This window comes from Dendrobates tinctorius, unplaced genomic scaffold (genome assembly GCF_039654945.1).
Source record: "Dendrobates tinctorius isolate UK_male_01 unplaced genomic scaffold, ASM3965494v1 ptg000030l, whole genome shotgun sequence".
NCBI lineage: Eukaryota > Metazoa > Chordata > Amphibia > Anura > Dendrobatidae > Dendrobates > Dendrobates tinctorius.
This window is the reverse complement of record NW_027361698.1, coordinates 25,202,961-25,218,288: the sequence shown is the minus strand read 5'-3', so window position 1 is coordinate 25,218,288 and position 15,328 is coordinate 25,202,961. Positions and strand designations below refer to the sequence as shown.

General features: G+C 41.0%; 1 protein-coding gene across 3 annotated transcripts in view; it reads left to right on the top strand.

Annotated features, from left to right (window-relative positions):
• Window positions 1–6,737, top strand: part of SEC24B (SEC24 homolog B, COPII coat complex component) — a 162,302-nt gene extending 155,565 nt beyond the window's left edge. For all 3 annotated transcript variants that reach the window (XM_073571976.1, XM_073571975.1, XM_073571977.1), the window contains 2 exons: window positions 4,091–4,194; window positions 5,877–6,737. In XM_073571976.1, coding sequence (XP_073428077.1) covers window positions 4,091–4,194; window positions 5,877–5,991 — 219 coding nt within the window. In that variant the 3' untranslated portion in view covers window positions 5,992–6,737. The remainder of the gene's footprint in view (window positions 1–4,090; window positions 4,195–5,876) is intronic.
• Window positions 6,738–15,328: the final 8,591 nt, after the last annotated feature.

The window sequence follows — 15,328 nt, the reverse complement described above, 5'->3', positions numbered from 1 at the left end:
AGTATGTTTGAGGTCATTGTTCTGCTGGAAGGCCCATGACCTAGGATGTAAACCCAGCTTTCTGACACTGGGGACTGCATTGTGACCCAAAATCCTTTGGTAATCTTTAGATTTCATGATGCCTTGCTCTCACCGTCAAGGCACCCAGTACCAGAAGCAGCAAAACATCTTTGAACCTCCACCATATTTGACTGTAGGTACTGTGTTTATTTGTAGGTTTCATTCTATTTTTGGTAAGCAGAGCTTTTTGATAAAGCACATAACCATTCTAATATCTTTGTCTCATCTGTCCACAAGACGCTTTCCCAGAAGGATTTTGGCTTGCTCACATAAATTTTGCCAAACTGCAGTCTGGCATTTTTATGTCTGTGTCAGCAGTGGGATCCTCCTGGGTCTCCTGTTATAGCTTTTCTGTTGGTTGTGCTGACACAGATGCACCATAAGCCTGCAGGAGAGCATGAATTTCTTTGGAACTTGATTGTGGCTGCTTATTCACCATCCAAGCTACCATGTGTTGCAATCGATGATCATTTTTTCTCTGCTGTCCACATCCTGGGAGATTACCTATAGTGTTATGGGTTGTAAACTCCTTGATTATGTTGCGCACCATGGACAAAGGAACATCAAGATCTCTTGAGATGGACTTGCAACCTTGAAATTATTGATATTTCTCTATTTTTTCTATAATTTTGTTGCGATTTTCATATTTCCCCCACCCGTTACTTGCCACATGTGAGTTTGAATGAGTATCACATGCTTGAAACAAAGTTAGTTACTCTAATTTGGAAAGGTGCCAACAATTTTGTTCAAGCCATTTTGGGATTTTGTGTGTTGTTCCAATACACACAAAGGAAATAAATGTGTATAACAATAGATGTGTAATTGCAATAATTTCGTGGGAGAAATACTGCATTTTCTGGAACAATTTCAAGGGTGCCAAGACTTTCGGATATGACTAATTTAATTTTGAGGTTGCAACTCATGGTGCTTCCTAATATGGAAGTAAAGTGTTCAGAATTAAGTGATGTAAAGACTTACCATGTTTTCAGTGTTTCGACCCAGTCAATGTTGGACAACAAAAAAGAAAATTTTTGGTGTTATAGGGCAGTGGAGTGGTTAAAGGGAACATTGAGTGTCAGCTATGCGTTCCACAACTAGTTCTGAAACCCCCTGACTCCCCATGTATCACCCATACCTTTTTTTATTTGTCCTGCGCTGTATCTTAATCTGTTGTCCGGTGGGAGTTGCCTCTGTTTCGGCACTCCACCCCTCCTCGGCTTGATGTACGCATTCTTCGCTGTGAAAATTGCAGATCGCATACAGACTTTGCGCGTGCACATTGAAATATGACCTCGCGCGTGCGCAGTATGCTTTGTCCAACTGAGGACAAAGCCGAAAATCAGTAGTGCTCATGCGCCGGCATACATAGTTGTTTCTTATGTACCGGAAGTATTTTGTGGCCATGCGCACTACTGATTTTCACTGTTATCTGCTGCATATCTAGCAGTTCTCTTAATGCATGCTCTGTTTAACCGCTCCACACCACTGAATTACAGTTTTCTACTTCTGCACAATGTTCACAGAAAGCTGCCAATCACTGGTTGGGTGATTTTATACAGAGCTCATGAATATGGAAGCCGGTTTACTAGTTCTCGAGTGTTAATCTCCTGCTGATAAAACAGTGATTTTTATCAAAACTAGAGCAAGCTGGCGAGTAAAGGCCCCTTTACATTTAGCGATGCACCAGCGATCCCGACCAGCGATATGACCCGGTCAGGATCGCTGGTGCATCGCTAAATGATCGCTAGTGAGCTGCCACACAGGAAGATCTCACAGTGTTGCAGCAGCGATACAGCGGACGATATTTACCTTTCAGACTGACGTCCTCCGTCCGTGTCCACGCGTCGCTCCCAGCAGGAAGCTCCCGATGAGAAATGGAGCTGCGCGATCAGCGTTGGACAGCGGGGGAGCCAGTCGGAGGTGAGTATCACACACAGCGATATCGCTGCTGCGTTACCAAATCGGTGATGCTTTAGTGATATTGTTAGCGATATCGCTATGTGTAAAACCCCCTTAAGACATCCCTGGAACTAGGGTCTCTGTCTGTGTATTATGCTGCTCTTTGATTGGGTGGCAAAAATCTGGTGGCAGATTCCCTTCCCATAACAGCCTTTGTCAATCGAAAGTAAAAGATATAAAACACAAAGAATATACATGGTAACACATTTATTTATATACCATTGTAAATGTACTCTCCTCTTCATTAGGGATGGGGGAACCCAAAAGGTAAATTTCTGGGTCCGTACCGAACACTTAGTGTCCATGCACAGACCCCGCACATGGACTACTCCCTGAAGTCAGTGTTACTGTTTGGGTTCGGAATCCCGACCATCCAGTGTTTTCCATACTGTCATGTGTGTGACAGCGTGAGAAACACGGGCTCTGATCAACGTAACCTTTGAAGTTACCACTGGTCAGAACACTGCATTTCCAATCCTGTCATCTGTATGATGTATGAGCCAGCAGCTGTGACCAACGGCAAAAAGTTTACCGCTGGTCACAGGCGCTGACTGATGCGAGTACTTCTCTCATCATTGTACGCCCGGTCTCGCAGATAGCAGCGAGAGTAGACGTACGATGATGAGAGTATTCATCAGCCAGCACCTGTGCAATAAATACATTTAAAAGAAAATGGTGTGAGGTCCCCTCTTATATTGATAACTAGTGCAGGCAAAACCCGACAGCTGCGGGCTTCAGCCCTCATCTGTCAGCGTTATCTTGGCTGGTTATCAAAAATAGAAAATAGAGGGGTCCCCACGCCGTATTTTTGAATTATTCAAATAAATCATTTTAAAAACTAGCGTGTGGTCCCTCCCAATTTTTTGACAACCATCCAAGCTAAAGCAGACAGCTGGGGGCTGGTATTCTCAGACTGGGAAGGGACTGTGGATATGGTCCCACCCCAGCCTAAAAATATCAGCCTGCACCCACAACATAAAAGTCTCATCTATTAGATGTGCCAATTCTGGCGCTTTGCCCGGCTCTTCCTACTTGCCCTGGTGGGGTGGCAAGTAGGGTAAAATTTGTTGGGTTGATGTCAGCTTTGTATTTTCAGCTGACATCAAGTCCAGAGGTTAGTAGTGGAGAGGCGTCTATAACACACCCCCATTACTAACCCCATAGTCAGATTGTAATAAAGAAGTCGCAGCCAGAATAAAGTCCATTATCTGAAATAAAACTCCCCAATTTTTTTTTTTCCCAATGTGAAGCTTACTGATTACCACATGGGTTTTTTTTTTTTGCCTTCCTCTGGATCAACATGTTAGGGCAGGTTAGGTTAGGATATGGGTTGAACTAGATGGACTTAAAGTATTCCTTCAACCTTAATTACTATGTAATCTTGTACCCATTTATTTTCAAAAATGTAAAATAAAAAAAACATATTTCTCACCTGTCCCGACAGTAAAATAAGCCATATGTTCCATGATGCACTCCCAACTCTGCTACATCTGAATTACATGGCTGAGCAGTGGCGTGATGTAGCTGTGAATCCAGTAGAGTGCTGAGCCTGAGAACTCGGCTGCAGCTCAGAGCGGTGACGACAGTAAGGTGCGCAAAGTTCAGAATCTATGAACTCCGGTGACCTCAATGACGTCAGTGCTGGCAACTTGAGAACTTTCTCACAAATGTGAGATGATGAGTAGTACTCTAATCAGCGTTGCCTGTTACTGACTGTCACAGCTGCTGGCTCACACGGGGTCATCTGCATGATAGCGTGGGAACGGCAGAGCTCTGTCGATCAGAGCCGGTGTTTCTCGCGCTGTCACATAGATGACAGTTTGGGAAACACCGAATGTTCGGGCCTCCCATTCATTTGCAAGGTTGAGCTGGGAATGTAATAAACTTCCAGAGCTACTCAACCCTTCTTACTGTTTGAGACAAGCACACTTTCCAGCAAAAATGTTTTTCTTGCGTAGTTTAATTTACAAAATATAGTATTCTTGCCCTTAATGTCTTGTATGTTAATGAGTTTTATAGCAGTTTACATCTAGTGTGTATGATTTCACTGACCCGGTGTTTTCTTCTGTAGACCCAGCTTCCAGAGTTGGACACTGTGGCATCTGAAAGAACAAGAAATTTTATATCATGGCTTACGCAGGACAGTCCGTTAAACCCTCTTTTTTATGTGTTGAAGTATGTGTATTTTTTTTCTTAATTAAATACCTGTATGTTTCATGAAATACCAATCCTAGAGCATCCATTCTTATGTCTGTTTTTGTTCCCCTGTTATCCCTCCTAGAAATGTATACATAAATTCATAGCTTAGTATTACAATTCATAATAATAATTTTATTTATATAGTGCCAACATACTCCTTAGCATTTCGCAATTAAGCGGGGACACGTATAGACAATAATGATCTCACAAAGTAACACATAGTTCAACAGTTACAGGAGGAGTGAGGTTCCTGCTCACAAGCTTACAATCTATAAGGAAACGGTGAATCTCCATAGTAAGCCACAGTTGGCCATAATTGGATTGCAGTTTAAAATTGGTAGGGAGATACCCCAAACTAGTGATATTATCCGAGGCAGGAATACGACTGCTAACACCTCTATACACAGCAGATAGAACAGGCTCTACCGTTCAGAATAGGTGATCTTACCCTGCTCCTCCTCTTTTCTCAATGACCTTTTCACACACTCATATGCTTCAATACAAAAGATAGGGATGGAATCTGTTCATTGCTTCAAATATAGGATTTCCGGAAACCAGAGGTTAGGAGTTTAAGAAAAGCCCCAGTGGCTGCAAATTTTCTATTTTATCATTTTTAATAAAGATTGTGATATGGTGATATTTCCAAAAATATTTAACACAAAAAATTAAAAGGGATCTGTCAGCATAATTTCGCTCCCCGCCCCACCTCTCCAAACTATATATGTGCATGTAGCTCTTTTAAAAACAAGTCCTTTACCTGGACAGGCCGTTAATGAGAAAGGAGTGTTTGAATTGATATGCAAATTCATTAGATCTGAAGGCTCCGTCACTCCAGCCCTATTCTTCACCTAGAGGCAGCTGCTCCTTCTTGACTGACTACTCATTTGCCTGAAGTCACCCAGCATATAGAGGTTGTCTGTCAAGCAGGAGGAGTCAGCACTGTGTGGGAAATAGAGCTGGATTAACGGAGGCTACAGATCTACAGCCTCATTTGCATATCAGCCCAAACATTGATTTCTCAATAACAGAGGTAGGGACTGGCATTGTAAAGGTATTGTTGGACTAGTCTTAGAAACAGTTACATGCACATCTAGATATAGATTGGGGTGTGAAATCCTGCTGACAGATTCCCTTTAACACATGATCCTTACGCAAACAGTAGGTCATATTTTGTAGACACATTTAATGAATTTGGCACATCTTTTATCTGGCATGTGCTACAAGAAACCTACAGTCAGAGTCTAGAGCACATTTCTGTCCTGACACAACGTTTGTGGTGTAAGTTATGATGAACTAGTTGTGACTGATTAAACGCAATTTTTTGTGCAATTTGTAAACTAAATTTTGTGGGAAACTTTTGGGATGAATCCAGTCCTATATCTTTTCAATTTTATTACATCTGTCTACTCCAGCATCTTGCCACTCTTGAGGATGTGATATCCTCAGAAATTTACTTCAGTTTAGAATTAACGAGTATGATGACTTGATTTATGTGTGCATTCTGTGGGAATAGTTTTCTTAGATGCGCTAAAGTTTCTTTTAATAAATGATTTCTACCATTTGAGGCGTCCAGAAAATGTTAATCTTGGGTGAATGGAAAGTAATTTAATACTTGCCTTGTTCCGCTTTATAGAAGGAATTCGTCTTTGTCATTTCAGGGACGACAGTGCTGGGAAGACTGAATTCTTCCAACACTTAATTGAAGACCGTTCAGAGGCGGCATTTTCCTACTATGAATTTTTACTTCACATCCAACAACAAATATGCAAGTGACAAGGGTATGCGGAGGAGCCCTCATCTTGTAAAATAGCTCCACTTAATACCGAGAGTCCTGGCCTTTGGTGTACATCAATTTTGTTTCCTGTGAATAGGCCACACCAAAGTCCTTTTCTACAATCTCCAAGCCTTTGAGAATGGCCATCGTTCTGTGGTTTATGTTTTAGACGGATTTATGTATGTCAAATCGTGTGGAATTTTGTGTTTCTCTTATGTGATGAATGACTTGTACTTTTTTTTTTTCTCTCCTATGGTTGCAACTGTTTTTTTTTTTTTTTTCTTTTTATTCTCCTTCCTGATATGAAGAGATGCCAAAGACCAGTGGTAGTGTTTACTATGCTTGAAGAAACTTCTATGATCTTTTGGCATTCTTGACCGGGAAGATATGACTTGGCATATGTGACTATAGAGCGAAACTAGATCATGTATATATGAAGGCATTTATAAAGTGTAAAAATGTAACTAAACAAATGATTTGTGAACTCTTGATGAATGTAGATCCTTCTACAGATACATTTGTCACAGATATATATTTAAAAAAAAAAAAACTCTGGTAAAATAACTGTGGAATTATTTAGAACGGACATCCTAATTAAACATTTTTTGCTTGAACATGTGTTTTATACTTATGCAAGTAATATCTATTTTAAAAACCCAACATTTCAAGTTTTAGACCCTTTATTGTAAATGTAATTATGCCATTTTTTTCTGTGAATACTACAAGTAAACTTTTCAAACTTCAACTTGACTTGCGTATTACTGGCATGCCCAGTTCCTTGCCTAGGCTGAATTCACATGAGCGTGTAAAAAAATCGGACCCATTCTTATCCAGAAAAGTGGCACGATTTTTTTTCTAACTTGTCATCCCTGTGCAGTCAGAATGCAGTCCGTCTTTTTTTTTTTTTTTTTACTCCGCAGCTATTAATCTTTTACAGGACCAGTTACAGTTTCCCATCTTACAGAATTGTAATGTGTCCGTAAAAATCAGATGCCATACTCATGGTCGTTATGGCAGCTGAATTTTTTTTTTTGTGCACCGTACCGATTTCAGAGTCAAATTACATCAAGCTGCGAATTTTTCTTCATGCCGAATATAGCTGAGAAGAAAAATCGCAAATTTGCACTGCCTCATAACTGGTCTGAATGCAATCCTTTTTTTTTTTTTTTATCAGATTGCACTCGTCCGATTTATATGCTTGTGTGATCGAGTCCTTTAAGTGCACCTCAAGGAAAACTCTCCCACCCATTGAAATGATGTGTTGAGACACACAACTGCACACTCCGTGGTGCAGCTGACAAAGCAGTCATAAAACAGACACGGTCCAGTTCATTAGAATCCATACTCGATAGACACTGTTGCAGTTGTACTGCCCAATATCCAGTCGCTCTCTGCATTCTTGATGTCAGATTGAGTGAATATCTAGCGCTGATTCTATGTTACCCATCTTCAGGAGTGAATTTTTCATGCAGCTAAATATTGCAAAAATACATCTGTTCAGATAAAGTTTTTTTTTTCCCAAAATCACAATGTGGTCTTATAATAATATACAGATATTTATTTTTGTCACTAACTCATTTTTAAAGCTAGCCAGTTTTGCATATATCACCCCAAAAGAATGTTTCTTAGCTAATTTCTCTCAGAGAGAAACTCTCCTGCTCTCCTAACTGGAGCTTGTAATAACTAGGCAGTAGTGATGGGCAAGTAGCATCGTTGCTCGGGTGTTCTCTGAGTATTTTGCTGTGCTCGGAGATCTAGTTTTCGTCGTCTCCGCTGCATGATTTGCGGCTGGTAGACAAGCTGAATACATGTGAGAATTCCCAAACAAACAGGCATTCCACACATGTATTCAGCCTGTCTAGCACTCGCAAATCATGTAGCTGAGACTACGAAAACTAAATCTCTGAGCACGCCAAAATACTCTGAGACCACCCGAGCAAAGAGTATACTCGCTTATCCACTACTAGGCAGTGCAGAGTTGACTGAGCTGCTCTATCGATGCATCTGGCAGAAGACTTTCTTTTGCCATAGGCATCAACCATGCAGCGTTTTCTGTTTCACATCACTGATCTGTCAGCAGCAGGCAGCAAACTCCGCTCAGCTCTGCATACTTAGTAATTACAAGCTCCATGTAAAGATTTACAAAGAAAGAATTTTTGGATTTAAACGTGCGCTGCTGGACAAACGACTCCTTGCAGATAATATACTTATATACTTTTAATTCCCAACGCGTTTCGAAGTTAACACTTCTTCCTCAGGGGATGATATGTACAGTTTGTTTAAAAAAAAAAAAAAAAATCCTGAGTGTCTGCGGCTCCCGATACCTGTAATTGTCAACAGCACTGTGGCCAGTAAGTGAGCTCAGCAGCTCGTGTCATCTACTCTGGGAGAGCCACTGAGTTCACTGCAGACAATAACAGATACTAGGAGCAGCAGCGGAGATTCAGTGCCGCACATGGGGAGGGTGAGGAAGGAAAGTGGTTTATTTGGGGTTTTTTGGTTCGGTTTTAAAACAAACGGCTCTATGCAGCAGGTTTTCTGAAAACCCCTTTGAGTTAAAAAATAGAAAATTACAGGGATATCGTACCAATCTTAAGTTCTCTGTTTTTTGTGTAAGACATGGAGAAAGAGCTGTTACTTAGTTATGCTGTAAAAAATGAAATAGCGTTTATATTAATGAAGCTGAAATCGCTATATAAATTGCGCAACTTTCTACTAGAATTTCTTTCAATGCTTCTATATTTTTATAATTTGTGTAGTGCTGCTCTCATCTGACAACTGGATACAACTATAGCTAATTCTATCTAGGCGACCGAAGCAAAACTAGAAAGTGCTGAGCCTCACTTTAAGACTACGGTCACACGTTCAGTATTTCATCAGTATTTTACATCAGTATTTGTAAACCAAAATCAGGAGTGGGTGACAAATGCTGAGAATGACTTATAGGTTTGTTGGAAAAGATTAAGTAAAAAAATATTTAAATTCCTGATGTTTGAATGTACAAGAGTCCAGTGGGCGGTCCTACTAGTGATTGACTGCTATGTCTGCAGGTACAGTCCTACAGGGAAGATGATAAATCACTAGTAAGACAACCCACTGGCCTCAATCATACAAACCCCAGGAATTTCACTGAATAAGGCTGATTTCACACTTGTGTTGGGAAGAGCTGCGTACTTCCTCAGGTAAGCCCCGCCCACTGCCGCACCTCCGTTCAGCACCACCTACGTCTGCCTGTGTACCTATCTTTAACATTGGGTACGCAGGCCATGCGGATGCCTCCGCTTGCTTCGTTTTGACGCACCGACCGCAACAAAATGCAACATGTTGCATTCGGCGCAGTGTCAAAATGACACAAGTGGAGGCTGCCGCATACATCCGCGTGGCCTGTGTACCCAATGTTAAAGATAGGTACGCAGGATGCATGCTAACGTAGTCGGAGCTGAATGGAAGAGGTGAGGCAGTGGGCGGGACTTAACGGAGGAAGTACGCAGCCCTCCGCGGCTCTGCCCAACACAAGTGTGAAACCAGCCTAAAATTGCAAGTTGTACTGAAACTTTTCTGACAAAAATGTATCTCAATCTGTTCTGCTCATCACGCTCTATAACATCCTGTCTGCAGATCAGATTTTCAACATAGCAGGTTGCTTTTAAATTTGGGTTTAGACCCAGATATAGATAAGGCAAATAAGACATTTATTGTCCTCTCCTTACTCCTGGCTTCTTATTGTCTGGGGCCATGCACACAGGCTTTTCATGCCTTCCAATGTCAGAACATTGCGTTGTCCAAACAATATCCTGATGAAAACTGGCTGGTACCTGGCCCTAAAGGGCCAAATGGGGTTTGGTCACAGCTGTTACCCCTTACAGTTACAATATTGCTACTCAATTCTGTGTGCTAATTATTCTGGACTTTTGACTTATATTCGCAAACTAAACATTCATATGCCTACGAGGCTGTGGTTGGAGCAGAAGTCCCGTTCTGTACTCTGACCGTGAATGTTGGATGTGAGCAACCAGCCTTAAGTTTTGTCTTTTGATGATGGATTAGCCTGAATCCTATTAAAACCACTTCTTGGTTGACCACAGGACTGGGAAAGTGCAGCTTTTCAGCCTCTGTGAGCAGATATCATTTGATCCCTTGAGTGCAAACAGGTATTGAAAGTGTGAAATAAGATATACTATAGAGTTGCGGGACTTTTAATTTTATAGTTACTGACCTATACTTGCGTAACACCAGAAAACATTCAGTAAAGTAGAAGTACCAGATACAACCTGCCATGACACATGACCTCAGACGCTGCCTTCTGCTCCGAAGAATATCTTCCTATATTCAACTGGCAATCAACGGTCATATGGCTGCTCAGTCCACTCCCAAATACTGTGTCCAGTTTTGGGCCATGACATTTAAAAAAAAAAAACAACAAACTGGAGTAAGTTCAGAGAAGAGCGACCAGAATGGTGACCGATCTGCAAACCCTGTCTTATGAGGAACGGTTGCAGGATTTGGGAATGTTTAGCTTGCAAAGAAGACTGAGAGGAGACTTAATAGCGGTCTACAAATATCTCAAGGGCTGTCACATTGTAGAAGGATCATCTTTATTCTCATTTGCAAAAGGAAAGACGAAGCAATGGGATGAAACTGAATGGGAGGAGACACAGATTAGATATTTTGATAGTGATGGTGATCAATGATTGGAACAGGCTGCCACAAGAGGTGGTGAGTTCTTTAATATACAGTGGGGCAAAAAAGTATTTAGTCAGTCAGCAATAGTGCAAGTTCCACCACTTAAAAAGATGAGGCGTCTGTAATTTACATCATAGGTAGACCTCAACTATGGGAGACAAACTGAGAAAAAAAAAATCCAGAAAATCACATTGTCTGTTTTTTTTTCATTTTATTTGCATATTATGGTGGAAAATAAGTATTTGGTCAGAAACAAGCAATCAAGATTTCTGGCTCTCACAGACCTGTAACTTCTTCTTTAAGAGTCTCCTCTTTCCTCCACTCATTACCTGTAGTAATGGCACCTGTTTAAACTTGTTATCAGTATAAAAAGACACCTGTGCACACCCTCAAACAGTCTGACTCCAAACTCCACTATGGTGAAGACCAAAGAGCTGTCAAAGGACACCAGAAACAAAATTGTAGCCCTGCACCAGGCTGGGAAGACTGAATCTGCAATAGCCAACCAGCTTGGAGTGAAGAAATCAACTGTGGGAGCAATAATTAGAAAATGGAAGACATACAAGACCACTGATAATCTCCCTCGATCTGGTGCTCCACGCAAAATCCCACCCCGTGGGGTCAGAATGATCACAAGAACGGTGAGCAAAAATCCCAGAACCACGCGGGGGGACCTAGTGAATGAACTGCAGAGAGCTGGGACCAATGTAACAAGGCCTACCATAAGTAACACACTACGCCACCATGGACTCAGATCCTGCAGTGCCAGATGTGTCCCACTGCTTAAGCCTGTACATGTCCGGGCCCATCTGAAGTTTGCTAGAGAGCATTTGGATGATCCAGAGGAGTTTTGGGAGAATGTCCTATGGTCTGATGAAACCAAACTGGAACTGTTTGGTAGAAACACAACTTGTCGTGTTTGGAGGAAAAAGAATACTGAGTTGCATCCATCAAACACCATACCTACTGTAAAGCATGGTGGTGGAAACATCATGCTTTGGGGCTGTTTCTCTGCAAAGGTGCCAGGACGACTGATCCGGGTACATGAAAGAATGAATGGGGCCATGTATCGTGAGATTTTGAGTGAAAACCTCCTTCCATCAGCAAGGGCATTGAAGATGAAACGTGGCTGGGTCTTTCAACATGACAATGATCCAAAGCACACCGCCAGGGCAATGAAGGAGTGGCTTCGTAAGAAGCATTTCAAGGTCCTGGAGTGGCCTAGCCAGTCTCCAGATCTCAACCCTATAGAAAACCTTTGGAGGGAGTTGAAAGTCTGTGTTGCCAAGCGAAAAGCCAAAAACATCACTGCTCTAGAGGAGATCTGCATGGAGGAATGGGCCAACATACCAACAACAGTGTGTGGCAACCTTGTGAAGACTTACAGAAAACGTTTGACCTCTGTCATTGCCAACAAAGGATATATCACAAAGTATTGAGATGAAATTTTGTTTCTGACCAAATACTTATTTTCCACCATAATATGCAAATAAAAGGAAAAAAAAACAGACAATGTGATTTTCTGGAATTTTTTTTCTCAGTTTGTCTCCCATAGTTGAGGTCTACCTATGATGTAAATTACAGACGCCTCTCATCTTTTTAAGTGGTGGAACTTGCACTATTGCTGACTGACTAAATACTTTTTTGCCCCACTGTAAGTCTTCAAACAGAGGCTGGACAGACATCTGACTGGGATGATTTAGCGAATTCTGCTTTGAGCTGGGGGTTGGACCAGATGGCCCAGGAGGTCCCTTCCAACTCTACAATTCTATGATTATTATTTTTTCAAACTTGGTTATATGTTGATAGAAAACAACTTGTCACAACCTCCATTATCACTGCAAGTTGGTGCGGTGCGCTAGCCTCATGCGTACAGAGATGTTCTAGTAGGTGAGAACAGAAGAAATGAATTGCACTCCACAAATGTAGACTAATTCTTCTTGTACAAATCCTAAGAAGTAATATAAAGTAAAGATAAAGTTTAAAAAACGTAAAACAAAAAAAAAAATCTGGATATTGGAGACATGAGATCATTTCGCTCATGAAAGCCTTCTATAGTTATCTTTTGAAATGATTTTATTTAAAGTGGTTGCTTCTTTTTGTTAAATTAATTTTCCCAGCTACAGATTACTGTAAAGCAACAAACCGCGCTGTACTCTCCTTCCTCGGGGCCACCGGCGAGTCTCTGCCACTTCTCCTGGTGCCTAGCACTGACTGCCGTGCTGAAGGGGGCATCGTCTACACTTGGAGAGCCGCTGAGGTCACTGATGGACTCACAACGTGACAGTGCCGCAGCCAACACCATACACCAGAAGCAACAGCGGAGACTTACCGGTAGACCTGGAACAGCTGAGCACGGCTCGGTTTGTTACTTTATAATCACCTGCAGCCAAGTACATTCATTTACTGAAAGGGAACAACCCCTTTAAACACGTGTTAGTCTGTTTTTGCTGACATATCTTTGAAATTGTTTCTAAGGAAATCCTGCTATGAAAAATTCCTAACACGTCTTAGAAGTAAGGTTTCTCCTTGCGGAGAGTGACGTGCCAGCTGTGGCTTGTCAAGGTAAGGAGACTTATTCGCCGTGCAATGCTCCTCTGGGAAAATAATATGCAAATTGCCTCTTCAGAAAGAAAGAGGACTTTTACTCTACAGCGCCACCTATTGGTAGTAGCGATCCTACAAGTCACAATCAACCCTTTAACGAGTCTTGTAGTATGACTTAGGATACAAGCCAAATACAAGACTCGTTAAAGGGTTGATTGTGACTTGTAGGATCGCTACTACCAATAGGTGGCGCTGTAGAGTAAAAGTCCTCTTTCTTTCTGAAGAGGCAATTTGCATATAACACGTCTTAGTGACTCATCTAGAGAACTATTTGGATAACCTCTTCTAAGGAAATGTTTTAAGTTGTGTTTCTTTCTCAAAAGTGTCATCGTTACTATTGATTTTTTCCTAATTTATAGGGGATTGCTCTTTTTATGTGATCAGGATGGGGACTACCATAATGCAGTAATGTGCTAGTTGAAGTTCCTTCAGAAAATCTACTTCTAACGTGAAGTAGGATGTATGGGCTCCTTTACGATCATTGACAATAAGAGCGATAAAACCTGAGAACTGTACAAGGAGAATCAAGAAATAAAGAATGAGTACACACGATGAAGTATTTGCAGTAGATTATTTTTGCATCAAAAACTTGCTTTTTTTTTACCATTCATTTGAATATGTGAAAAACACTTCAATAACAATGAAAGACATTGACTTGTTGGAGATTTGAAAAACTGCTTTGATGGTTCAAATCCACAAGGGAACAATTAGCAGCATAAGATTTCAGGCCTCTCACTCACTTTGCCGGTACTGAAAAACCTCAAGCCATTACAGAAGAGAGAGATTTCCTGCACCAAAGTTCGGGTTCCCATTGTTTTCAGTGGGGTTTGGGTACAGTTCTGGTACCCAAACCAAAACTTTAGACTAAAGGTCGGGTACCAGACGGCAAACTTCCGCTCATCCCTACTCCTGAAGGATGTGTGATGGAAAGTGAATATGAAAAGAAGTCAATCCTCTCAAGGAGTATTCATGTATTATTTGTGCCCGATTTAAGTTATACAATAATAATTTTTTGTATTTATAATTGTGGGTAAAATTTATGTATTTAGATTACACAGAATAGCAAAAACAACTTCGCAATATATTTATTTTTTATTCAATTCACCGTGAACCAAATCTGAAGACTTGACAATTGTGCTAACTATGTGACCTTAACTGTACTCACTATCTGCAGCCACAAGCTTGGATTTATTGCTAAATGTATCGTTGTGGGAAGTGAAGTTGCTTCTAGCAGGTTCTGGCAGGTTACAGTGTTATGTGAGATTTCTGGTCTAGGCAGAAGAATAGCTTTTGCAGTATTTAGCCTTACAATTCTGTCTTTATTGTTTTCTTTACAATTTGACTATGGATTTAGTAATAGGGGGTCTTATTGATGCCTCTCCATTACTAACCTAGGGGCTTGATGTCACCTGATGTCACACCCCCAACTATTACCCCCATATGCCACCGCTACAGGGCAGTGGGAAGAGCAAGGCTATGTGCCAGAATTGGCACACCTTAGAGATGCGCCTTTCCTGGGGTAGCAATTTGGCTATTAACATTTTGTACACACACTATACTAATTGTATTTGTCCCTGACATGTATATATCTACCTATTCTATATGGATTTACTGTATGTAATCCATCTCTCCTATCCTGTTGGCTCCTGCAGTGATTTTCCAGAAGCCGACAAATTAATTACCGGCTATTCTTATATATATCTCTCTATGAAATATTACGACATGTGTGTGTGTGTGTCGCTGACATACATATATATATATATATATATATATATATATATATATATATATATATATATATATATACTGCTCAAAAAAATAAAGGGATCACTTAAACAACAAAATGTATCTCCAAGTCAGTCAAACTTCTGTGAAATCAAGACTGATTGTGATTCAATTTCTCCTGCTGTTATGCCAATGGAATAAACAATAGATAGAATTGACAGGAAGGCAACTACCATCCATGTGTCTGCTCAGTAAGTGTCTAGTGTTCCCTTTATTTGGCTTGGAAGGGAAGGAGTGCCATTTGACTTTTTGAAAGCCAAA